This window comes from Oncorhynchus kisutch, linkage group LG29 (genome assembly GCF_002021735.2).
Source record: "Oncorhynchus kisutch isolate 150728-3 linkage group LG29, Okis_V2, whole genome shotgun sequence".
NCBI classification, from domain to species: Eukaryota; Metazoa; Chordata; class Actinopteri; order Salmoniformes; family Salmonidae; genus Oncorhynchus; species Oncorhynchus kisutch.
Genome location: NC_034202.2, coordinates 34,971,939 through 34,998,814, shown reverse-complemented (window position 1 = coordinate 34,998,814; position 26,876 = coordinate 34,971,939). Strand labels below are relative to the sequence as shown.

Sequence of the window (26,876 nt, the reverse complement as noted above, 5' to 3'; positions counted from 1 at the left end):
CTCCATATTCACTTCCCTTGAGTTTCCCAGGTTCAAACCCAATAACACGTAGCCAGTGAGCAACTCCGTATACAGAGGCTAGGCCATGACTATAGTCTCAGAGGCTCACAGCCAGGACTTAATAAAGCCTTCAGGGATTGAAAAGCCATTTCTTTCTTCAGTGAGGATTTCAAGGCCAGCTCTACAGCCTACAGTACAGTCAAACCCCTGAAGGAGAGAGTGTGCGCTGTGCGTGTGAGAGAAAGAGCCAGAGAGACAGAGACCGCAGCACAGGAAATCTCCCGTTCTCAGCCAGGCAGAGAAGCCACAGACAGGCAGGCATCCTCCAGTGTAGAGGAGTAGAGGAGAAGAGGAGGAGAGAGACACTATCAGGGCATTCTTCCCTGCAGAGAGAGGCAGAGAGAGAAGGGTAGAGCCCAGGTGAGCAGAGGCATGCAGCGGACTCCTCGCTCCGAGCTATAGAGGGGATGTTTACTTGAGGAGATCTTGGGAGCAGGGAGTTCTGGGTTGGCCCGCGACAGCCACTGGATCAAAGCGTTTCTTCCGTCCCCTGAGAACAAAACAAACAAGGGGATGATGTGAAAATCGATTTATATTGTTTCAGTAGTAAATTGTTATGTACTTGAGTTCAATAAGTTAGGCTTTCTGATTGGACAGTCTAGACCTGTGCAGGGGACTAGCTGGCAGGTTCTGAGTGTGATGGGTTTGGTCTCCACGCAGAGTCCCACTGAGTTATCAGAACTGTTGCACAGAACCTGCCGCTCCTGGGTCCCGTTGCCACACGTCACCGAACACTAAATAAAAAAAACACACACACACACACCTCTGAGTTGTTCAAGATTTCATGGAAACAGGTGTTTGCATGGAATGCTGTCAGTAATGGTGGAGAAATATTCACATTTGGCTTTCAACATCGACCTACCTGGGACCAGGGTCCTACTTCCCACTTGGCAAAGCAGAGCTGGCGATTGCAGGGTCGCCGTCCCTCTGGCCTGTCATCATTACAGTACTTGCTGTGGATGGTACGTTGGTCACCGCCGGCGATGGGCTGCAGACAGAGGACAGAGCGGGTCTGGTAGCCAGTCTTCCCACAGGATGAACTACACTCCTGCCAGTCCCCAGTGATCCAACTGGAGATTAGAGAAGACAGACACATCACCATACAGGAGGATTGGGAATAGAATGACTTACTGAGAAACAACAGGAATATTAACAGTTTATATACAGAATTAGTAATACAATAGTTACATAGAATATTCACACACACACACACACACACACACACACACACACACACACACACACACACACACACACACACACACACACACACACACACACACACACACACACACACACACACACACACACACATGCATACATACATACATACAGACACATAGACACACACACACATACATACATACATACATACAGACACAGAGACACACACACACACAGACACACACACACATTTACATACACTGGCTGGGAGCACTCTTTCTGGCTGCAGTTTCTGCTGATAGCTCTGGGCTTGTCGATGTTCACACAGAGGGTGCGGTGGACCATCTTCCCATCTGACTTTCTCCTGCAGCCAAACCTTGTGTACTGCTTACCTAAAGAGGGAACAGAGTGTATACCACTCACATCAACAAATCAATCAATCAAATGTATTTTATAAAGCTCTTTTTTACATCGGCAGTTTTCAAGAAATGCTTTACATAAACCCAGCCTGAAATCTCTATAAGCAAGAAATGCAGAGGCAGAAGCACCAACAACGTTGGTCAACATCCGAGGTTATTTGACAGTTGAATACAGGAGGACGTTCTATTGTTACCTCCACAGGGCCTAGAGCAGTGAGACCACTTCTTTAGAGCCCACTCAAAGTAGGCTGTGTCCTCCTGCACCAGGTTATTTTCAATGGACGACTGCAGCTCTTCGTGGAGAAAGTACTTGTAGGAGAGAGTAACCTTTGAGTCACCGTGGGAACGCATCTGTGGGATAGAAAAGATACTGTAAATTCCAAAACGATACACTTGTTCACAGCTGAACTCTGATACAAAGGAAAAAGAAGAACTATAACACCTAGTGATTTCTGACAACAACATGCAAACAAAAGAGACAAATCATGGATGCTACAATAACCAGTCAGTCAGTGCTGAACAACACAACAGCCATTAATAACGAATAGTAAGTTATAGAACAACTTGAGACGTGGCTAACATGACAGAAACAATGATATGGTACATTTCTGTAACTACTGTGGATTTTCTGTAAGTAACTTCACGTGATGTAAACAGATGCTCTGAGGTTTTAGCCAACAATATGGCTGGATAGTGGATACTCGTTACACAGAGAACATTTCAGGTTGAATTATGTCCTGAAGCTACCGCTATATTTCCATTGGTGAGGTGGTTTTAACTTAAAGTGGATAAAGACTAAACCATGATACCAAAAACATTACTGTGGCATATGTAACGGGCAGGCTCTAAACCCCCGCACACACACACACACACACACACACACACACACACACACACACACACACACACACACACCACACATACACACACACACACACACACACACACACACACACACACACACACACACACACACACACACACACACACACACACACACACACACACACACACACACTACACATACACACACACACACACACCACACATACACACACACACACACACACACACACCACACATACACACACACACCACACACACACACACACACCACACATACACACACACACGCACACACACACACACGCACACACACGCACGCACGCACGCACGCACGCAGACACAGACACAGACACAGACACACACACACACACACACACACCGTTAGACCAAGAGGAAATTCCCTCTTGGGTTGATGGCGACAATTATTTTGAAGTTGCAGGAATGGCTACCTCATCCCGAGACCATGAGCCTGACTCATGTCCGCTACACATGTGCACATCAATTCAGGTAATGTCAGTCATTTGTACTGGCCAGGGACCTGAGTGTATACAAATGACTCACCATGACCAGAACAGTGTATCTGAGAGGTCCTGTGGTCTGGATGGTCTCCATGTCATCATTGTTGTGGTACTCCCACTCCACCCCCTTCTCTATCACTGTACGGGACTCTGGAAACTCGTTCTCATCGTTCAGGAACAGATGACCTGTGGCCTGGTTCTTTACAGCTGACAACAAGGAGAACAGGATGTACTGATGTTTGGCTGAGCTCTGCTTTTCTCAACTTGGTCATCATGGCAGGGATAAGCCAGAGATATTTGTCAGGATTATGATAAGGAGGATTAGGGCCTGGATTTACTAAACCTAATCAAGAAGAAAGTTATAGTTGGTATTCCTCAAAAAGGTTTTGGGAAATGTTCTTATGTTATTTCTTAATTTTCTCCTTAAGAAATAAAATTGCTAAGAAATTAGATTCTTGAGCCAGTATAAATGAGCATCCAAGCTGGATCTCTTCCCAGCAGTCCAGATGCACTATGGGTAGTCGACTAAAGTATTCTGTACTCTCAAACCCAACACAGCCAAAGCTTGACTAAAGCAGCAATTAATAACAAACTTCCTTAACCAAGCCAAAGACTACTGATTTATAGAGGCCAACATCCTGGATATTAGTGAGCCACTCTGATATTCACAGAAGAAACATAAATAAACCTACCAAGGATGTGAGGGGTTGCCTTGAACTCCTGAATCAACAGATGTCTGGCCCCTTGAGGGATTTCAAGTATTTTGAGGAAACCTGAAACAAACCACAAACAAAATACAACAGATGAACAACAGCTTCAGATACTGAGAAAAGCATCCCTGTGGACGTTGACACAATGTTTCCTATCTGAGATTGTAAATGTGTGTGCTGGCGGTGGGGGTCATGTTACTGGACATGAGGGTAGAAGAAGATGAGGAGGGGCTCACCTTCTTTTTTAGCGCTCCTAGTGAAGTTCCCCTTGATGATCTTACAGCTGGAGTTGTCTCCACCACAGATGCCACATTTGTCCTCCTGCATGTCTGAGGCTATCTGGTTGTCACAGCCCACGTGCTGTTGAGAGATACGAGTCAGTGTATGGGAGTATGGGATCAGGGAGAGGAGTGGACCTGGATGGGTTAGTGTATGGGAGTATGGGATCAGGGAGAGGAGTGGACCTGGATGGATCAGTGTATGGGAGTATGGGATCAGGGAGAGGAGTGAACCTGGATGGATCAGTGTATGGGAGTTTGGGATCAGGGAGAGGAGTGAACCTGGATGGGTCAGTGTATGGGATCAGGGAGAGAAGTGAACCTGGATGGATCAGTGTATGGGAGTTTGGGATCAGGGAGAGGAGTGGACCTGGATGGGTCAGTGTATGGGAGTATGGGATCAGGGAGAGGAGTGGACCTGGATGGGTCAGTTAATGGGAGTTTGGGATCAGGGAGAGGAGTGAACCTGGATGGATCAGTGTATGGGAGTTTCGGATCAGGGAGAGGAGTGGACCTGGATGGATCAGTGTATGGGAGTATGGGATCAGGGAGAGGAGTGGACCTGGATGGGTCAGTGTATGGGAGTTTGGGATCAGGGAGAGGAGTGGACCTGGATGGGTCAGTGTATGGGAGTATGGGATCAGGGAGAGGAGTGGACCTGGATGGATCAGTGTATGGGATCAAGGAGAGGAGTGGACCTGGATGGGTCAGTGTATGGGAGTATGGGATCGGGGAGAGGAGTGAACCTGGATGGGTCAGTGTATGGGAGTTTCGGATCAGGGAGAGGAGTGAACCTGGATGGGTCAGTGTATGGGAGTTTGGGATCAGGGAGAGGAGTGGACCTGGATGGGTCAGTGTATGGGAGTTTGGGATCTGGATGGGTCAGTGTATGGGAGTAGAGGATCAGGGAGAGGAGTGGACCTGGATGGGAGTAGAGGATCAGGGAGAGGAGTGGATCTGGATCGGTCAGTGTATGGGAGTTTGGGATCAGGGAGAGGAGTGGACCTGAATAGGTCAGTGTATGGGAGTATGGGATCAGGGAGAGAAGTGAACCTGGATGGATCAGTGTATGGGAGTATGGGATCAGGGAGAGGAGTGGACCTGAATAGGTCAGTGTATGGGAGTATGGGATCAGGGAGAGAAGTGAACCTGGATGGATCAGTGTATGGGAGTTTGGGATCAGGGAGAGGAGTGGACCTGGATGGGTCAGTGTATGGGAGTATGGGATCAGGGAGAGGAGTGAACCTGGATGGGTCAGTGTATGGGATCAAGGAGAGGAGTGGACCTGGATGGGTCAGTGTATGGGAGTATGGGATCGGGGAGAGGAGTGAAACTGGATGGGTCAGTGTATGGGAGTTTCGGATCAGGGAGAGGAGTGAACCTGGATGGGTCAGTGTATGGGAGTTTGGGATCAGGGAGAGGAGTGGACCTAGATGGGTCAGTGTATGGGAGTTTGGGATCAGGGAGAGGAGTGAACCTGGATGGATCAGTGTACGGGAGTATGGGATCAGGGAGAGGAGTGGACCTGGATGGGTCAGTGTATGGGAGTTTGGGATCAGGGAGAGGAGTGGATCTGGATGAGTCAGTGTATGGGAGTTTGGGATCAGGGAGAGGAGTGGACCTGGATCGGTCAGTGTATGGGAGTAGAGGATCAGGGTGAGGAGTGGACCTGAATAGGTCAGTGTATGGGAGTAGAGGATCAAGGAGAGGAGTGGACCTGGATGGCTCAGTGTATGGGAGTTTGGGATCAGGGAGAGGAGTGAATCTGGATGGATCAGTGTATGGGATCAGGGAGAGAAGTGAACCTGGATGGATCAGTGTATGGGAGTTTGGGATCAGGGAGAGGAGTGGACCTGGATGGGTCAGTGTATGGGAGTATGGGATCAGGGAGAGGAGTGGACCTGGATGGGTCAGTGTATGGGAGTTTGGGATCAGGGAGAGGAGTGGACCTGGATGGGTCAGTGTATGGGAGTATGGGATCAGGGAGAGGAGTGGACCTGGATGGATCAGTGTATGGGATCAAGGAGAGGAGTGGACCTGGATGGGTCAGTGTATGGGAGTATGGGATCGGGGAGAGGAGTGAACCTGGATGGGTCAGTGTATGGGAGTTTTGGATCAGGGAGAGGAGTGAACCTGGATGGGTCAGTGTATGGGAGTTTGGGATCAGGGAGAGGAGTGGACCTGGATGGGTCAGTGTATGGGAGTTTGGGATCTGGATGGGTCAGTGTATGGGAGTAGAGGATCAGGGAGAGGAGTGGACCTGGATGGGAGTAGAGGATCAGGGAGAGGAGTGGATCTGGATGGGAGTAGAGCATCAGGGAGAGGAGTGGATCTGGATGGGTCAGTGTATGGGAGTTTGGGATCAGGGAGAGGAGTGAACCTGGATGGATCAGTGTATGGGAGTATGGGATCAGGGAGAGGAGTGGACCTGGATGGGTCAGTGTATGGGAGTTTGGGATCAGGGAGAGGAGTGGACTTGAATGTGTCAGTGTATGGGAGTTTGGGATCAGGGAGAGGAGTGGACCTGGATGGGTCAGTGTATGGGAGTTTGGGATCAGGGAGAGGAGTGAACCTGGATGGATCAGTGTATGGGAGTTTGGGATCAGGGAGAGGAGTGGACCTGGATGGGTCAGTGTATGGGAGTAGAGGATCAGGGAGAGGAGTGGACCTGGATGGGAGTAGAGGATCAGGGAGAGGAGTGGATCTGGATGGGTCAGTGTATGGGAGTTTGGGATCAGGGAGAGGAGTGAACCTGGATGGATCAGTGTATGGGAGTATGGGATCAGGGAGAGGTGTGGACCTGGATGGGTCAGTGTATGGGAGTTTGGGATCAGGGAGAGGAGTGGACCTGGATGGGTCAGTGTATGGGAGTTTGGGATCTGGATGGGTCAGTGTATGGGAGTAGAGGATCAGGGAGAGGAGTGAACCTGGATGGGTCAGTGTATGGGAGTTTGGGATCCGGGAGAGGAGTGGACCTGGATCGGTCAGTGTATGGGAGTAGAGGATCAGGGTGAGGAGTGGACCTGAATAGGTCAGTGTATGGGAGTAGAGGATCAAGGAGAGGAGTGAACCTGGATGGATCAGTGTATGGGAGTATGGGATCAGGGAGAGGAGTGGACCTGGATGGGTCAGTGTATGGGAGTAGAGGATCAGGGAGAGGAGTGGACCTGGATGGGAGTAGAGGATCAGGGAGAGGAGTGGATCTGGATGGGTCAGTGTATGGGAGTTTGGGATCAGGGAGAGGAGTGAACCTGGATGGATCAGTGTATGGGAGTATGGGATCAGGGAGAGGAGTGGACCTGGATGGGTCAGTGTATGGGAGTTTGGGATCAGGGAGAGGAGTGGACTTGAATGTGTCAGTGTATGGGAGTTTGGGATCAGGGAGAGGAGTGGACCTGGATGGATCAGTGTATGGGAGTTTGGGATCAGGGAAAGGAGTGGACCTGAATAGGTCAGTGTATGGGAGTATGGGATCAGGGAGAGAAGTGAACCTGGATGGATCAGTGTATGGGAGTATGGGATCAGGGAGAGGAGTGGACCTGAATAGGTCAGTGTATGGGAGTATGGGATCAGGGAGAGAAGTGAACCTGGATGGATCAGTGTATGGGAGTTTGGGATCAGGGAGAGGAGTGGACCTGGATGGGTCAGTGTATGGGAGTATGGGATCAGGGAGAGAAGTGAACCTGGATGGATCAGTGTATGGGAGTTTGGGATCAGGGAGAGGAGTGGACCTGGATGGGTCAGTGTATGGGAGTATGGGATCAGGGAGAGGAGTGGACCTGGATGGATCAGTGTATGGGATCAAGGAGAGGAGTGGACCTGGATGGGTCAGTGTATGGGAGTATGGGATCGGGGAGAGGAGTGAACCTGGATGGGTCAGTGTATGGGAGTTTTGGATCAGGGAGAGGAGTGAACCTGGATGGGTCAGTGTATGGGAGTTTGGGATCAGGGAGAGGAGTGGACCTGGATGGGTCAGTGTATGGGAGTTTGGGATCTGGATGGGTCAGTGTATGGGAGTAGAGGATCAGGGAGAGGAGTGGACCTGGATGGGAGTAGAGGATCAGGGAGAGGAGTGGATCTGGATGGGAGTAGAGCATCAGGGAGAGGAGTGGATCTGGATGGGTCAGTGTATGGGAGTTTGGGATCAGGGAGAGGAGTGAACCTGGATGGATCAGTGTATGGGAGTATGGGATCAGGGAGAGGAGTGGACCTGGATGGGTCAGTGTATGGGAGTTTGGGATCAGGGAGAGGAGTGGACTTGAATGTGTCAGTGTATGGGAGTTTGGGATCAGGGAGAGGAGTGGACCTGGATGGGTCAGTGTATGGGAGTTTGGGATCAGGGAGAGGAGTGAACCTGGATGGATCAGTGTATGGGAGTTTGGGATCAGGGAGAGGAGTGGACCTGGATGGGTCAGTGTATGGGAGTAGAGGATCAGGGAGAGGAGTGGACCTGGATGGGAGTAGAGGATCAGGGAGAGGAGTGGATCTGGATGGGTCAGTGTATGGGAGTTTGGGATCAGGGAGAGGAGTGAACCTGGATGGATCAGTGTATGGGAGTATGGGATCAGGGAGAGGTGTGGACCTGGATGGGTCAGTGTATGGGAGTTTGGGATCAGGGAGAGGAGTGGACCTGGATGGGTCAGTGTATGGGAGTTTGGGATCTGGATGGGTCAGTGTATGGGAGTAGAGGATCAGGGAGAGGAGTGAACCTGGATGGGTCAGTGTATGGGCGTTTGCGATCAGGGAGAGGTGTGGACCTGGATGGTTCAGTGTATGGGATCAGGGAGAGGAGTGGACCTGGATGGGTCAGTGTATGGGAGTTTGGGATCCGGGAGAGGAGTGGACCTGGATGGGTCAGTGTATGGGAGTAGAGGATCAGGGTGAGGAGTGGACCTGAATAGGTCAGTGTATGGGAGTAGAGGATCAAGGAGAGGAGTGGACCTGGATGGCTCAGTGTATGGGAGTTTGGGATCAGGGAGAGGAGTGAACCTGGATGGATCAGTGTATGGGAGTATGGGATCAGGGAGAGGAGTGGACCTGGATGGGTCAGTGTATGGGAGTTTGGGATCAGGGAGAGGAGTGGACCTGGATGGGTCAGTGTATGGGAGTTTGGGATCTGGATGGGTCAGTGTATGGGAGTAGAGGATCAGGGAGAGGAGTGGACCTGGATGGGAGTAGAGGATCAGGGAGAGGAGTGGATCTGGATGGGTCAGTGTATGGGAGTTTGGGATCAGGGAGAGGAGTGAACCTGGATGGATCAGTGTACGGGAGTATGGGATCAGGGAGAGGAGTGGACCTGGATGGGTCAGTGTATGGGAGTTTGGGATCAGGGAGAGGAGTGGATCTGGATGGGTCAGTGTATGGGAGTTTGGGATCCGGGAGAGGAGTGCACCTGGATCGGTCAGTGTATGGGAGTAGAGGATCAGGGTGAGGAGTGGACCTGAATAGGTCAGTGTATGGGAGTAGAGGATCAAGGAGAGGAGTGGACCTGGATGGCTCAGTGTATGGGAGTTTGGGATCAGGGAGAGGAGTGAATCTGGATGGATCAGTGTATAGGAGTATGGGATCAGGGAGAGGAGTGGACCTGGATGGGTCAGTGTATGGGAGTTTGGGATCTGGATGGGTCAGTGTATGGGAGTAGAGGATCAGGGAAGGAGTGGACCTGGATGGGTCAGTGTATGGGAGTTTGGGATCTGGATGGATCAGTGTATGGAAGTAGAGGATCAGGGAGAGGAGTGAACCTGGATGGGTCAGTGTATGGGCGTTTGGGATCAGGGAGAGGAGTGGACCTGGATGGTTCAGTGTATGGGAGTTTGGGATCAGGGAGAGGAGTGGATCTGGATGGGTCAGTGTATGGGAGTAGAGGATTAGGGAGAGGAGTGGACCTGGATGGGTCATTCAGGACAAAGAGAGTGTGTGCGTGACTGAATATGCATGTTGGTGCAGTGGTTCTCATCAGTATGGATAACAGTTTATCAAACCTATATGAAAAACAGTCCTAACTTCATATGCACCCTACCATAGGAACTAGCCAGTATCAGCAGATTGTATCAGACAACTTAATGTTTACGGTAATATTTAATGAGGAGGATAATGTTCCTTCATGCATGACTTGTGGAAAAAGGCCACAAGACCGGGGCGATGCCTACCTCACAGTCTCCCCGCACACAGATACTGTAGGAGTCTTTGTAGGAGCAGCGTGTGCCATCGTGCACCATCCTGTTCATGGCCACCACATCTCCTGTCTCCTTAGACTGGCAGTAGAGCTCGCATCTCTCATCAACTACAGTCCAGACAGCAGAGGAGAGGGGGACAGGATACAGGGGTTAATGAAGGAATTATCGTCATACAGAAGTCTTCAGCTTTCTTTGACTACTGTATTAACCTTTTGAACAGGCTTTCATTAAGGTAGTAACAATATGTGTTTTTCTAGAGACATGCATGACTTCTGAGTCACTGGCATGGTAAACTGTGGAAATCTGAACAAACAGTATTTAGAATTCTAAATTATAAACTGGGTGGTTCGAACCCTGAATGCTGATTGACTGACAGCCGTGGTATATCAGACCGTATACCACGGGTATGACAAAACATTGGTAACCAGTTTATAATAGCATTAAGGCACCTCAGAGGTTTGTGGTATATGGCCAATATACCACAGCTAAGGGCTGTATGCAGGCACTCTAGTCATGATGATACACATGTAAGACTATAACAACACAAGCATGGAAGAGGCAGTTTCAGGGAGTAAAGAGACCCTTCATTTATAAAGCGAATAAAAAAAGCAGTAACAATCTTCCACCGTGGAGGAAAGCAGGATATTTCTCAGTAATGACCTTTCCATGTGTCCTTATTCAAACACTGGCCTGACCAATGTTCCCTCGACATGTGGAGTGGCGTGGCCTGCTTATGTGTGTGTGTGTGTGTGTGTGTGTGTGTGTGTGTACCAGCAGTACTGTCTGTGTATTTGTTTGAGCCGGGGCCTCTCAGATTCCTCAGGAAACCAATCAGTCCTCAAAACCCAGGTTTACCCTTCTGATCCCACTCAGAAAAATCATTATGATTGTCCAGAGACTTGAGCTACTGGGTAATACACTGTGAAGCCCTGTGAAGTAATGTGGATGTCAGTGCAGCCAGATGCCTATCCTCCTCCTCCTCTTCCTCCTCTTCCCCCTCCTCCTCTTCCTCCTCTTCCCCCTCCTTGTCCTCCTCCTCCTCTTCCCCCTCCTTGTCCTCCTTCTCATCCCCCTTCTCCTCCTCCCCCCCTACTCTCCTCCTCCTTCTCCCCCCTTCTCTCCACCTAAAGCTAAGCTGTCTGTTTTGCTATGGGCCACGTTATGTAACTTCAGAGTTTTATAATGGTTTGGCATGGAAGTCCTGGCCTCACAATGGGAAAATGAGAGCAGTGGTGTACACTTTTTCCTCTCTCTGCCTCAACAGAACCTCCAAGCCAACTTCTGAGTAAAAAACACATCTGGCCTGAGTGGTAACAGCTGCTGTGAGGGCATTATAAAACTCCTATGCTTACTGGTCCAATCTCTGGACAGTACAGAGGGAAAGGCATGCACAGAAAGTACTAATCAAAAAGGAGAGGTGATAGGATGGAGAATTCTTATATTCAGCTTCTATTCTAAGTGTAAAAATATGGCAAATAGTTGGGTCTTGTTTTCTGCATGTCAAACCTATTGTGTCCATTTATGTGAGTGTACTTGCTTAAATGTATTTAATGTATGGGTAAATAACTCATTGTCAAGACAGTGGTAGTTATGCTATGACACTAACGTCAGTCTGAATGAACGCTTCGATGGTCCCTCTGTCTTTTTCAAAGCCTGTTAGACTCTCAGCCAGGCAGCACTGTGGACTTACTGTCAGGATGCTCATAGGGCAGCCAGTGGTGCTTGGTGTTGTCATACTCAAAGTAGGGCTCCCACATCTTGCACTGCTCCTCCCTGAAGTCAACCAAGGGCTTGGAGCACTCCTCTAGGTTACACAGCTGGAACTCATAGCTGTTGCCATAGCAGGTGCGTCCTCCATTGGCAGGGCTGAATTAGGGCAAAGGAGAGAGACAGCGGGAGTTCCTTTACATTTGAGACATTATAGACACTTTCCTATCGTTAACAGAGAGTTAAAGCACACCTATCAGCTTGTCGTCTTGTGCTGTACTCACATTGGGTTGTCACACTGACGGGTCCGGAAGCGCACACCACCCCCACAGGTACGGGAGCAGGAGCCAAAGTTACTCCACTGGCCCCAGGCACCATCCTGTCTCAGAATGTCTGGGGTCAACTTCATGCAGTAACCCTTGAAGCAGTGCTGAAAGAGAGGGAAAGAGAGGAAGAGAGAGAGAGAGCGAGAGAGAGACGAAGATAGTTGTCACTGCATATGTTGACAGAAACATTGAAGCAAAGCACTAGCATGTAAAGAGGAACCTTTCGTACCTTCCCTGCTGCACACGTAGTGCCGTCGATGGGCGGACCCTTCTTGGTTTTGCAGAAGAATGGGTTGTCTGGGTGACTGCACCAGAGCTGCGTGCAGGGGTCGTAGGTGCTGTACTAAAAGAAACAGATTCATGCTCTCTCTCAGATGCTGATCAAGAAAGCTTCCCTCAGCCTTAACATGTCAACCAAGAAAACATAAACTGTACTGTATGTACACAACCGTCCAAAATGGTCGCTGGTGGCATTCACTGAATACTATATCTGCCCAATGTAGCTCTAATATTGTGAATAGTTGTAAGCTTACACATGGTAGGGTCTAGTCAGAACAACAATTAATACTGTCATTAAGGATGTCTATGTTAATATTTACCTGTTGTGAAGCACAAACATTACCATGGTCATTCAACAAGACATTGAACACGTCAAATCTGATGCAACAAGACATTGAACATGTCAAATGTGATGCAACAAGACATTGAACACGTCAAATCTGATGCAACAAGACATTGAACATGTCAAATCTGATGCAACAAGACATTGAACACGTCAAATCTGATGCAACAAGACATTGAACACGTCAAATCTGATGCAACAAGACATTGAACACGTCAAATCTGATGCAACAAGACATTGAACACGTCAAATCTGATGCAACAAGACATTGAACACGTCAAATCTGATGCAACAAGACATTGAACACGTCAAATCTGATGCAACAAAACATTGAACATGTCAAATGTGATGCAACAAGACATTGAACACGTGAAGTACATACAGTAGAAAGAAGAAACCATACTATGAATCTATATCAAAACATGTTGTCACTCACAGCATAATCTTGCTTAACCCAGAAGTAAAATCTGCCGTGATTTGGTCAGATGCACTAGTTATGTTTACATAGTGTGTCCACAAGAGATTACTCCCAGCACAGTACAGTCAGACACATTCGCAGGAGTATATTTCACGAGTCACGACTTAACGACAGTGATTTAGACTACATTGAAATCACCCCATCTTTGCTTATTCCATCACCATCAATCAAAATAACAACCTGTGTGCGAACATACATGTAACCTGAACCTAAAGAGATGGAAAACATCATGGAGGCATGTTTACGTGTGGGTGTGTGTACACACGAAGACAGGTCTGTAAAATACGTCACCTTACAGTGCACCAGATTCATAATATACTAGCTCTGAACGACACAAACATTCATCAATGTCACAAAGAATAGACAGTGACATAGTTAAACACCCTGGCAGACACCTGGTTTGTGGACAACATTAGACAAAGAAGCTATGGACACACTTCTCTGACCTAGGCTGATGCCTTACCTGCTTTGCTGAACGGGCCACCCTTTGCAGCTAAGGAAATAGTTTGACAAGAAATTGAAGCAAAGCATCCAAAAGACACTCCCTCCAATTTACTCCAGAATGTGATCCAGAAACCCGCTGTTACAGCTGTTTTCATTTTCTTCTTTCCACATCAAACAAAAACCATCTCGCCCAAATAGGTTCAGCCTTTTTGAAACAAAACAATGAAACACATTTAAATATAACTGACTTTGAAATGCAGCTTTCCTCTTTAAAGAGGGACAATTAAACTTGTTCGACATTGCTCTGTGTTTTTTCATCTAAAGAGGTCATACTGCACCAACAGATGAAGTCAGCCTGCTTTTAACTCATGAGTTCATAAAAAAATCATATTTGCTTCCCTGGATGCCTTAAAAGGTAAGATGGTATACAGTTTTATGGTCACGCCCTGTCCTTGACCTAGTTAAAGGGGTCAAGGAGGAAGTCAAGGAATGAAGTCAAGGACGATGGTCATAAGAGAGATGCTGGTGTGAAGCTCAGGCTCCTTCGGATTTGAGCATCATTGGGGCCCAGATGGTGACCTTTCTAAGAGATGGCTATTCAATTAAATTGGTAGCAGCGCTAGACACTGCTGGTGTGGCGACAGCTTGTTTGGGCATACGGGTACATATGGCTGTGAGGTTGATGAAGGACTCACCGCCGTGCACATGGTGTAGCCGGCGCCAAAGTCAAAGCGACACTGCTCGTCCATAGAGTAGTGGATCCCTGGTAACTGTGGCAACGCCGGCCAGTCATGGTCGAAGGGGTCGTCACGGAGACAGTCATACGAGCTGTGGGAGGAAAACATATTCATTGGAGTTGAAGGGTTTGGTTAAGATCTATCAGTTTAATTAATTATCTCAAAATTGAATATTCATTGTGTTTTACACTGTAATCCCATAAGGCAAGGGCTTCAAAAATGCTTACATTTGCAAAAAACAAGTTCTCTATCCATCGTTTTTTTGTCTAGTGATTACTGGTGAGCTGGTCAGTCAAGAAACTGTATAAATGTAAGGGAATGGGAAAGGGGATTCCTAGTCAGTTGTACAACTGAATGCCATCAACTGAAATGTGTCTTCCGCATCTAACCCAACCGCTCTGAATCAGAGAGGTGCGGGGGTCAATTGATGGTACACATTGATTATTAGTGAGTTGAACAGTCAAGAAACTGTATGAATGTAGGTCCATTATCATTTCTACACAGTTTCCATTTGGTTTTAGTTAAAGTGGGGAGAACAAGTATTTGATACACTGCCGATTTTGCAGGTTTTCCTACTTACAAAGCATGTAGAGGTCTGTCATTTTTATCATAGGTACACTTCAACTGTGAGAGACAAAAATAAAACAAAAATCCAGAAGATCACATTGTATGATTTTTAAGTAATTAACTTGCATTTTATTGCATGACATAAGTATTTGATCACCTACCAACCAGTAAGAATTCCAGCTCTCACAGACCTGTTAGTTTTTCTTTAAGAAGCCCTCCTGTTCTCCACTCATTACCTGTATTAACTGTACCTGTTTGAACTCGTTACCTGTATAAAAGACACCTGTCCACACACTCAATCAAACAGACTCCGACCTCTCCACAATGGCCAAGACCAGAGAGCTGTGTAAGGATATCAGGGATAGAATTGTAGACCTGCACAAGGCTGGGATGGGCTACAGGAGTATAGGCAAGCAGCTTGGTGAGAAGGCAACAACAGTTGGCGCAATTATTAGAAAATGGATGAAGTTCAAGATGACGGTCAATCACCCTCGGTCTGGGGCGCCATGCAAGATCTCACCTCGTGGGGCATCAATGATCATGAGGAAGGTGAGGGATCAGCCCAGAACTACACGGCAGGACCTGGTCAATGACCTGAAGAAAGCTGGGACCACAGTCTCAAGGAAAACCATTAGTAACACACTACGCTGTCATGGATTAAAATCCTGCAGCGCACGCAAGGTCCCCCTGCTCAAGCCAGCGCATGTCCAGGCCCATCTGAAGTTTGCCAATGACCATCTGGATGATCCAGAGGAGGAATGGGAGAAGGTTATGTGGTCTGATGAGACAAAAATATAGCTTTTTGGTCTAAATTCCACTTGCCGTGTTTGGAGGTAGAAGAAGGATGAGTACAATCCCAAGAACACCATTCCAACCGTGAAGCATGGAGGTGGAAACATTATTCTTTGTGGATGCTTTTCTGCAAAGGGGACAGGACGACTGCACCGTATTGAGGGGAGGATGGATGGGGCCATGTATCGCGAGATCTTGGCCAACAACCTCCTTCCCTCAGTAAGAGCATTGAAGATGGGTCGTGGCTGGGTCTTCCAACATGACAACGACCCGAAACACACAGCCAGGGCAACTAAGGAGTGGCTCCGTAAGTAGCATCTCAAGGTCCTGGAGTGGCCTAGCCAGTCTCCAGACCTGAACCCAATAGAAAATCTTTGGAGGGAGCTGAAAGTCCATATTGCCCAGCGACAGCCCCGAAACCTGAAGGATCTGGAGAAGGTCTGTATGGAGGAGTGGGCCAAAATCCCTGCTGCAGTGTGTGCAAACCTGGTCAAGAACTACAGGAAACGTATGATCTCTGTAATTGCAAACAAAGGTTTCTGTACCAAATATTAAGTTCTGCTTTTCTGATGTATCAAATACTTATGTCATGCAATAAAATGCAAATGAATTACTTAAATATCATACAATGTGATTTTCTGGATTTTTGTTTTAGATTCCGTCTCTCACAGTTGAAGTGTACCTATGATAAGAATTACAGACCTCTACATGTTTTGTAAGTTGGAAAACCTGCAAAATCGGCAGTATATCAAATACTGTATATTTTCCTCAAACCACCAAACCATTTGTTTGGAACCCTGCCATTAGGGATGAGCCACATGGCTGCAATACACACATACAGATCTCCCTCCCTCCATAATTAACCTAATCTAATCTGTACAAGACCATAAGACAACATAAAGCCATGTTATCCTGGGGTAGAGATGTGTATGTCCTGACTGTGGCACCAGAGGGAGGTCAGAGGTCAGGGTTGACCTGGACTCACTTCAGGTACTTGTTGAGCTCCTCCTGGCTGCATCGGGACCAGTGGAATCGATGGAAGGCAGCCTGCACCAGAGGGGCCATGATGCTTCCCATGGGCACCTCATCACCACATTCATTACCAGGGGGGCCATCGTGCTCCATACCCAGCCTGACAGGGGAGGACAGGGGGGTGTCACATAAACAGCAGGCACTAATTACATGTCTGGGAGTATGCATGCAGGTGTACCGTGTGCTGTATTCATTTTCAATAGAGTTAACCTACAAAATGTAAATGCCTCTAACTGTAGTAATACATGTGTTTGTGTATACTGTGTTGAATGGTGTTTGTGTATACTGTGTTGAATGGTGTTTGTGTATACTGTGTTGAATGGTGTTTGTGTATACTGTGTTGAATGGTGTTTGTGTATACTGTGTTGAATGGTGTTTGTGTATACTGTGTTGAATGGTGTTTGTGTATACTGTGTTGAATGGTGTGTGTGTATACTGTGTGTTGAATGGTGTGTGTATACTGTGTGTTGAATGGTGTGTGTGTGTATACTGTGTTGAATGGTGTGTGTGTATACTGTATTGAATGGTGTGTGTGTATACTGTGTTGAATGGTGTGTGTATACTGTGTTGAATGGTGTGTGTGTGTGTATACTGTGTTGAATGGTGTGTGTGTATACTGTGTGTTGAATGGTGTTTGTGTATACTGTGTGTTGAATGGTGTGTGTGTATACTGTGTTGAATGGTGTTTGTGTATACTGTGTTGAATGGTGTGTGTATACTGTGTTGAATGGTGTGTGTGTATACTGTGTTGAATGGTGTTTGTGTATACTGTGTGTTGAATGGTGTTTGTGTATACTGTGTGTTGAATGGTGTGTGTATACTGTGTTGAATGGTGTTTGTGTATACTGTGTGTTGAATGGTGTTTGTGTATACTGTGTGTTGAATGGTGTGTGTATACAGTGTGTTGAATGGTGTGTGTATACTGTGTGTTGAATGGTGTGTGTATACTGTGTGTTGAACGGTGTGTGTGTACAAGTGTGTCTCACACGTGTCCAGTCTCATGTGCCACAACGAAGGCAGAGGAGAAGCCATCCTCGTGGTTGAGAGTGCAGCTCCGCACTGGGTGGCACATACCCGTCACAGGAGCGTAACCTAAGCAACGAGAGAAAGAGAGGTAAAGAGAGAGAGAGAGAGACAACCTGTCCTCTATGCTTATTGTAATTGTTATTGTTCAATGTAAGGTTATTTTGACCCTTGATTATTGTTGTTACTGTTGTCCCTTTGACCATATTGATTATTATTATTTTAATGATGTTAATATATCAAATCTCCAAAGTAAGCTTTGGCAATAAGCACATTGTTACGTCATGCAAATAAAGCAAATTGAATTGAATTGAAAGCGAGAGAGAGGGAAAGAAAGGGAGAGAGAAAGGAGTGTGTATACTGTATGCACACAACTGATGTGTATATTGTATGAGAGCACCTGCTGTGTATATTGTATGAGAGCACATTAATAAGTATGTCCAGTACCTTGCATGCCGGAGGGGCCAAACTCCTGTCTGGTGAGGAAGATGGCATGGTCATGGTACTCTGCATCACCCCTGTCTTCCTTCTGCTGCAGGAAGGCCCAGCGACATACATTCTCCAGACTCTGAGACGGGTTCCCCAGCTCTATCAGACTCAAAGACTAGAGCCAATACAGGAAAGGACTGTCACCACATCAACTCAGTCCCTTCTTACAAACTCTGTAAGAGGATGTTGTATATTTCCCAGAATGTCTGCAGTGCATTGAAATTACTTTTTTCCCAAGTTATTCGTGGCATATCCTGCTAGCCAGTAGGTGGTACTCTTGAAGTTCCAAATGCCTTAGAGGTGGCACACCGATGCCATGACAGCAAATTAGGAATTATCTCATATAAACTGGCAATCACAGGCAATCCATAATACAATTCATGTAACACCTAATACACCAAATGAGAAAAAGCCTTATTCTGTAGCTATAGTAACGGGGTTTTACTATTAAATACACTGTTACCAAAAGTAGATACAGTACAGGTGGATTATTTTCTTTAAATCTTTAAAAAAATAATTGGGGGGGGCATTTTAAACATTATACAGATAGACAGGGAGAGGGCAAAACACAAACTGATCTCCTACCGCATCAACCCCCCACCAACCCCCCCATCAACCCCACACCAACCCCCCATCAACCCCCCACCAACCCCACACCAACCCCCCATCAACCCCACACCAACCCTCCATCAACCCCATGCCAACCCCCCATCAACCCCACACCAACCCCCCATCAACCCCACACCAACCCTCCATCAACCCCACACCAACCCCCACCAACCCCACACCAACCCCCCACCAACCCCACACCAACCCCCTATCAACCCCACACCAACCCCCATAAACCCCACACCAACCCCACACCAACCCCCCATCAACCCCACACCAACCCCCCATCAACCCCACACCAACCCCCCATCAACCCCACACCAACCCCCAAGCTCCAACAGAGCTCCACCCTAATACCAGAGTACAGGAGTATTTCAACATGGGGATCGATCTACCTCCTACAGGTTACATCCGCTGACCATGTTAGTGAATGACTGAGACCTACTGTGTCTTACCTTTGCAGGACACAACATGATGATCCGGACCAGAACCACGTTGATGTGGGCACCCAGGGTACCATCCTGGTAAATCTCATTCACCTGCAGAGACAGACAAACAGACAAACCAGACATGGGCATGTGGCCTGACAATACAGCACATGATCTTATACCACAGCATTGTTGAATACTAGTTTTTGATTGGCTAGAAATGCATTCTAGGGTGGGCATTAATACCAGATATTTGGAATGCATATCACCTTAACAGCACCTGGTTAACAGCACCTAGTATATCTCCATCTGACATTGATATGTTGGAATTTGATCAATGCATCATTAGTTTGCACCTCTTCCCCAGAAATGCACCTCTTTCTAGAAATGCACCTCTTCCCCAGTAATGCACCTCTTTCTAGAAATGCACCTCTTCCCCAGTAATGCACCTCTTTCTAGGAATGCACCTCTTCCCCAGTAATGCACCTCTTTCTAGAAATGCACCTCTTCCCCAGTAATGCACCTCTTTCTAGGAATGCACCTCTTCCCCAGAAATGCTCTTCCTGTAATGTGATATAAATGTGTCTCTCTCTCTGAGAGGAGGTCCTATTCAAAAAGTCTCCACACATACAATTAGCGTTTAAAACATTATGAACACTAATATTGAGATGCACCTAGCGCTGTGGCGTTATTTTATAGTATGAAGAATACAATTGAACAAATTATTTGAGGGTGTGCGCAGATGAGGCTATTCTGTGTTGAGCGGTTAACAAAGAAATAGGTACTCCTATATGCTTCATTTAGAGTTAATAATGTAACTTTAGTTGTTCTACAAATGTTGGGCTATATGTTTACATTTGTATACATTGTAAGGCTGCATGATGTGACTCTAAGGATGATTTGAAAAAGTTGAAAAAGTTGCTTGAAAAGCATGAGCTCTGCTTTGTTGTTTTTTTTGCGCAGGATGTACACACTTCATCAGTCTCTCATTCACAATTTGACAAGCACTTGATAATGCCTCGAATTTAAAGGCGGCATCCCCTTTGTGTAACCGTAATGCACCCTAAACAAATCCATGCCTTTTATGGCCAGTGGCTGCTGTGCCCTTGTCCCGGAGTGCTGCACGCTCTGACGCACCTCTCACTCACATGGCTCTCCATCACCTGATTATGTCTTTCTCACAGGCTACAAGTGAAGACAGACACATTGGGGAAGCAACTGTGCACGCCCCTATCCAATTGCTAGGTGCATATTCAAGATATTGGAAGATCTATCCACATTTAGTTTTCGTCAGCCAACAAGATAAGTAGGCCTGATGAACAGCAAAAGCACTAGCCTATGTCAGTCTACTATCCTCCACAGCACAAAAGTTGACCTATTCTATTATGTGTGAGAAATAAATATTCCAAACATAGTCTGGGACAGTTGTGGGATACGATAGATCTCAAAAGACAGTTTTTGGCACAATTCTCAAATTATAATTATTTTTTTTCAAAACAATAAGTTAAAATCTCTGAACAACTAGTTTCTTGTTCACACCAGATTTTAATTTATTTTTAAGCAAATTGCATGTGCTTTGGCATGTGTGCAAAAGAGGAAGTACAATTGTCTACAATTTGCACAATAACTACATGCACATGGCTGATCAAAACTGATCACAACTTCTAAACATTCTTTCATCATGTGAGCTATCACATGCAAAATGATCCATGAAATTATCTAAATCTGCCAGACATACAGTACATGTATATTCCATAAATATCTATGACATGGAATGTTTGTGATGTCTGCTAAATTGGCAAATTACCTGCCAGGTGACATAGTAATGAAATAGGAATTAGAATCTTACCAATCAACCAATCAAGTTTGGAAGCATATATATGGAGCTTGCCCACAGCACAATCACTACCATTTATGAACATGGAGGAACATCACAACCCTGAACAGCAGCTGCATGCTGGTGGAGGAGAAATAAGAAGATGTGTAAGAATGCGTGGTGGTGGGGTTAGGGGAAGACATAATAGAGGAAGAGGTGGAAGGCAAAGAATAAGAGTCCCTGATGAAATCAGAGCCTCAATTGTGGACCATGTCATAAACCATGGTCTTACAATGGAAGAGGCTGGTCAGAGAGTACAGACTAATGTAAACAGGTCCACAGTGTTATAAACCATGGTCTTACAATGGAAGAGGCTGGTCGGAGAGTACAGCCTAATGTAAACAGGTCCACAGTGTTATAAACCATGGTGTTATAATGGAAGAGGCTGGTCGGAGAGTACAGCCTAATGTAAACAGGTCCACAGTGTTATAAACCATGGTGTTACAATGGAAGAGGCTGGTCGGAGAGTACAGCCTAATGTAAACAGGTCCACAGTGTCATAAACCATGGTCTTACAATGGAAGAGGCTGGTCAGAGAGTACAGACTAATGTAAACAGGTCCACAGTGTTATAAACCATGGTCTTACAATGGAAGAGGCTGGTCGGAGAGTACAGCCTAATGTAAACAGGTCCACAGTGTTATAAACCATGGTCTTACAATGGAAGAGGCTGGTCGGAGAGTACAGCCTAATGTAAACAGGTCCACAGTGTTATAAACCATGGTGTTACAATGGAAGAGGCTGGTCGGAGAGTACAGCCTAATGTAAACAGGTCCACAGTGTTATAAACCATGGTGTTACAATGGAAGAGGCTGGTCGGAGAGTACAGCCTAATGTAAACAGGTCCACAGTGTTATAAACCATGGTGTTACAATGGAAGAGGCTGGTCAGAGAGTACAGCCCAATGTTAACAAGTCCACAGTGTTATAAACCATGGTGTTACAATGGAAGAGGCTGTCAGAGAGTACAGCCTAATGTAAACAGGTCCACAGTGTATTCAATGCAAACATACCGTAGGGAAAACAGGTAAATATGTACCGTTCTTTACTTTTGTTACAGCATTTCATTCAGAACAACACAGCAACTATTGTAAAGGTAAATGCAAGTGATATATAGGACTACACAACAACCTCATGCTGGTGGCAGAGCAGCTCTACATGTCATATATAGGACTGCACAACGACCTCATGCTGGTGGCAGAGCAGCTCTACATGTCATATATAGGACTGCACAACGACCTCTACATGTCATATATAGGACTGCACAACGACCTCTACATGTCATATATAGGACTGCACAACGACCTCTACATGTCATATATAGGACTGCACAACGACCTCTACATGTCATATATAGGACTGCACAACGACCTCATGCTGGTGGCAGAGCAGCTCTACATGTCATATATAGGACTGCACAACGACCTCATGTTGATGACAGAGCAGTTCTACATGTCATATATAGGACTGCACAACGACCTCATGTTGATGACAGAGCAGCTCTACATGTCATATATAGGACTACACAACAACCTCATGCTGGTGGCAGAGCAGCTCTACATGTCATATATAGGACTGCACAACGACCTCATGCTGGTGGCAGAGCAGCTCTACATGTCATATATAAGACTGCACAACAACCTCATGTTGATGACAGAGCAGCTCTACATGTCATATATAGGACTGCACAACGACCTCATGCTGGTGGCAGAGCAGCTCTACATGTCATATATAGGACTGCACAACGACCTCATGTTGATGACAGAGCAGCAGTATTCAGCCATCTGCAACATGGTCATAGCCAACAATTCCATCAGGCTAAGAGAGATCCAAAGTGCAATCATAAATGACAACAATATCTTCGCAAATATCAATTCTGTCAGCATTTCCACTATAGACAGAGTTTTGAAAGAAAATCAAATGACTATGAAACAACTCTACAAGGTTCCACTTGAGAGGAATAGTGACAGAGTGAAGAGCTGTGGTACCAGTATGTCCTGGTAGGAGCTGTGGTACCAGTATGTTCAGGTAGGAGCTGTGGTACCAGTTTGTTCAGCTAGGAGCTGTGGTACCAGTATGTCCAGGTAGGAGCTGTGGTACCAGTATGTTCAGCTAGGAGCTGTGGTACCACTATGTCCAGGTAGGAGCTGTGGTACCAGTATGTCCAGGTAGGAGCTGTGGTACCACTATGTCCAGGTAGGAGCTGTGGTACCACTATGTCCAGGTAGGAGCTGTGGTACCAGTATGTCCAGGTAGAGGCTGTGGTACCAGTTGGCCACTTCAGTTGTGATCCAAGCCTTATCACAACATATAGGTTTATGGGCTAGGCTACATGAGGTGTGTGATTACGATTCGAAAAAGTCGCAAGAAAAAGGCATTTCTTATGTTGTGCGTCATTCACAAGTGATCATTTAGAATTTACAAGGTATAGGATAATATTGTCACCCATCAGGCTATTATTGATTTAATCTTGTCTTTATATATATATATTAAATAATATATGTGTGACATTATTTTGATTTATAATGGACCATTATCATGCACCTGTCTTGAAACAGGGGTAGTGGGAAAAAATGCATGTCAAAATACATGTCATCACATTTATGTAATCTATCTATAGCCAGGTAGGCTATACTCCTGTTGTAAAGACAATAAATGTGCTTAATATTAGGAAAGTTGAGAAATAAATATAGTAGACCTTGCCTATAGAAAGCTGATGGGATCCTCTTCTTTTTAGTAGAGGCCATCACTCTGTTTTCTTCCGTAATTACATAGCCTATAGAAATGTTGAGCAACATGAGCTTATGGGCTTTCATGAAGTGTTTTATTAGATTTTCGATTACATTTGCTTTGATGTCAGAGTGATTAGAGGGACAATATAGTGCTAAGTACCAGGCAGTTAGCATGTTTGGTAGGCTACTAATGACCATCAGCAGTATCAGAGCTTGGAGAAGCCTAATTACCGTGACTAAACGGTCACGTGAAATTTGACTGCCGTCATGACTCGTGACCGTCAGTGTGGCGGTAATACGGTCAGCACAACAGCCCTAATTGCACCCCCCTTTCCCCCTCAGAACAGCCTCATATCATCAGAAATAGACTCTACAAGGTGTCGAAAGCTTTCCACATGGATGCTGGCCCACAGTTGTGTCAAGTTGGCTGGATGTCCTTTGGGTGGTGGACCATTGATAGACACGGAAACTGTTGAAAAACCCAGCAGCGTTTCAGTTCTTGGCCCCTACCCCGCTCAAAGGCAATTCAATATTTTGTCTTGCCCATTCCCCCTCTAAATGGCACACATACAAAATCCATATCTCAATTGTCTCAAAGCTTAAAAATCCTTCTTTAACCTGTCATCCCCCCCTTCATCTACACTGATTGAAGTGGATTTAACAAGTGACATCAATAAGGGATCATAGCTTTCACCTGGATTCACCTGGTCAGTCTGTTATGGATACTCAGTGTATGTTATGTCTTCTGTCACAGTTCCAGTCCCAACTGTCAGAGATCAGTGAGAGACGAGAGGCAGGCGCTTTACATGGCATCCCAGTGATCCTTTGACCCCGTCTGGCCGTATCTGACTCCATCTGTCCCTGTCTGTCTCACTTCCTACCTGCCTGTCTGTCTGCCTGCCTGTTTGTCTCTCTCTGTCTGCTAGTCTGTCACACCTTAGTCTGACCCCAGACTCATTACTCATTTACTCATCTTACCTGTCCTGGCCAGGGCCCCAGGGGAGGAGGCCCAAAACACAGTGCAGGGAGAGTGAGGGGTTATTTGTCTGTCTCTGTGTGTATGTGTGCGAGAGAGAGAGGTAGGTGTAGAGGGAGGACAGTCCCGTCAGTGAGACTGATGAAGAGAGGCCAGGAGAACAGGGAGAACAGGGAGCAGATAGAGAGCAGAACAGACATGCACACTGACTGACTGACTGACTGACTGACTGACTGACTGACTGACTGACTGACTGACTGACTGACTGACTAACAGACTGACGGACAGACAGACTGACAAAAATGTCTATCTTTAAAAATATATATAAATTTGATTTCCATGAAACAGCTTGGGAGTTTGACAGTGGGAGACAGAGGTGGAGAGAGAGAGAGAGAGAGAGAGAGAGGCGGAGAAAGAGAAAGCATAAGAGAGTGAGGGAGAGAGAGTGAGGGAGGAGAGGAAAAATAGGATAATGCAAAAACCAACTCTGATGGAAAATCTTTAGCTGTATTATTATATCAGATGTAATCTATTACACATAGTAGCCATCTTATCATTTTACAATAGACCATTACATGGTTTCTTGACAAAGACTAAAATGACAATATTATAGAACTTACGTTGGAGTTCAGATACCTGATTCCTTTATGTATTATGCAATTGAATGCAGTTGAAATGGCACCAATACACAATACTCCAAAGCTAGTCTATCAGATCTGTTAAGGACCAGTCACCAGTCAGGAGAACACTGCCTGTCTCCCTCATGCTCTCTAGCTCTCTCTCTCCTCTTCTTCTACATAAGAGTTGCTAAGCAACCTTCAGAAGATGTCCTTGGTCGAAACCCCCTGGGATCCTGGGGCTTGGGCAACTCACTCCTGATGGGCGGGGCCAGCTGCACCTGAGCCCTGAGCTTGTCTGTCTGTCTGTCTGTCTGTCTGTCTGTCTGTCTGTCTGTCTGTCTGTCTGTCTGAATGCCTGCAAATCAAACTTAATTTATAAAGCAAATTCCCAACAAATAAAATAATACAAGTTTAGAAAGATACAAATATATTTTCTTTCTCTAAAATGAGACAAATAAAATATTCAAACAATAATAAAATAACAATAAAATAACAATAAAATAACAATGGACATGAGAGATAATGCATTACAATAAATAAGGTAAATAGAATGGGATAAAATAAATCAAATAGATAGTATGACTAAGAGCACCTTATGTAAAAGCATGGTAAAGTAAAGACTCTGACTACTTTGGTGACTGAGAAAGTATTTTTTAAACCTCTCGCTTTGTGCTGGATGTGTCAATGTGTAGTTTAATACATGCATAGACTATGAGTAGAATTACTGTCTTACCTCAACTAGCAAAGAAGTTTGAAAGAGATGTTTTTTTTAAGCTGTGCCGTGCCATTTTCCCTACATTTTCCCCCCATGTGGGCCAGCCCCCTAGTCAATGAGCTTCAGACCCTAGCATTTGAGTGACAGCTAGCAAGCGGCTAGGCCCAATGGCTCAGTGGACACAGCAGAGAGAGAGAGAGAGAGAGAGAGAGAGAGAGAGAGAGAGAGAGAGAGAGAGAGAGAGAGAGAACAAGGACGTGGTGCACATATCTGCACATATGTGACGTAGTAAGCATTTCTCGGGGACGACTTTTGGCTCCTGAGTGCTACTTTCAGAACTACTGGCTAAAACGTATTCAAAAGTACCAGAGAATCTCTTTAAGATATTGAAAATCTCAACAGTTTCTGAGGCCCTAAGATCTTCTGACAGGCTGTTCCAAAGGCCAGGACCATAGTGACTGAAAGCAAACTCACCAAAGGTTTTGGTTCTGAACTTCGGAATGAGTAAAAGACCAGCACCAGAAGATCTGAGGG

At 46.1% G+C, this 26,876-nt stretch overlaps 1 protein-coding gene across 2 annotated transcripts in view; it reads right to left on the bottom strand.

Moving 5' to 3' along the window:
* Positions 1-26,876, bottom strand: part of adamts2a (ADAM metallopeptidase with thrombospondin type 1 motif, 2a) — a 65,258-nt gene that overhangs the window by 3,724 nt on the left and 34,658 nt on the right. Inside the window, exons 3-20 of one of the 2 annotated variants that reach the window (XM_031809039.1) lie at positions 19,453-19,536; positions 18,347-18,503; positions 17,863-17,968; positions 16,830-16,976; positions 14,444-14,576; positions 13,768-13,797; positions 12,434-12,547; positions 12,163-12,308; positions 11,862-12,037; positions 10,145-10,278; positions 3,954-4,077; positions 3,700-3,780; positions 3,051-3,214; positions 1,838-1,994; positions 1,484-1,616; positions 923-1,130; positions 665-794; positions 476-550 (exon numbers count right to left, since the gene is read on the bottom strand). In XM_031809039.1, coding sequence (XP_031664899.1) covers positions 476-550; positions 665-794; positions 923-1,130; positions 1,484-1,616; positions 1,838-1,994; positions 3,051-3,214; positions 3,700-3,780; positions 3,954-4,077; positions 10,145-10,278; positions 11,862-12,037; positions 12,163-12,308; positions 12,434-12,547; positions 13,768-13,797; positions 14,444-14,576; positions 16,830-16,976; positions 17,863-17,968; positions 18,347-18,503; positions 19,453-19,536 — 2,299 coding nt within the window. The remainder of the gene's footprint in view (positions 1-475; positions 551-664; positions 795-922; positions 1,131-1,483; positions 1,617-1,837; positions 1,995-3,050; positions 3,215-3,699; positions 3,781-3,953; positions 4,078-10,144; positions 10,279-11,861; positions 12,038-12,162; positions 12,309-12,433; positions 12,548-13,767; positions 13,798-14,443; positions 14,577-16,829; positions 16,977-17,862; positions 17,969-18,346; positions 18,504-19,452; positions 19,537-26,876) is intronic. The other variant, XM_031809040.1, reaches the window with a different exon arrangement.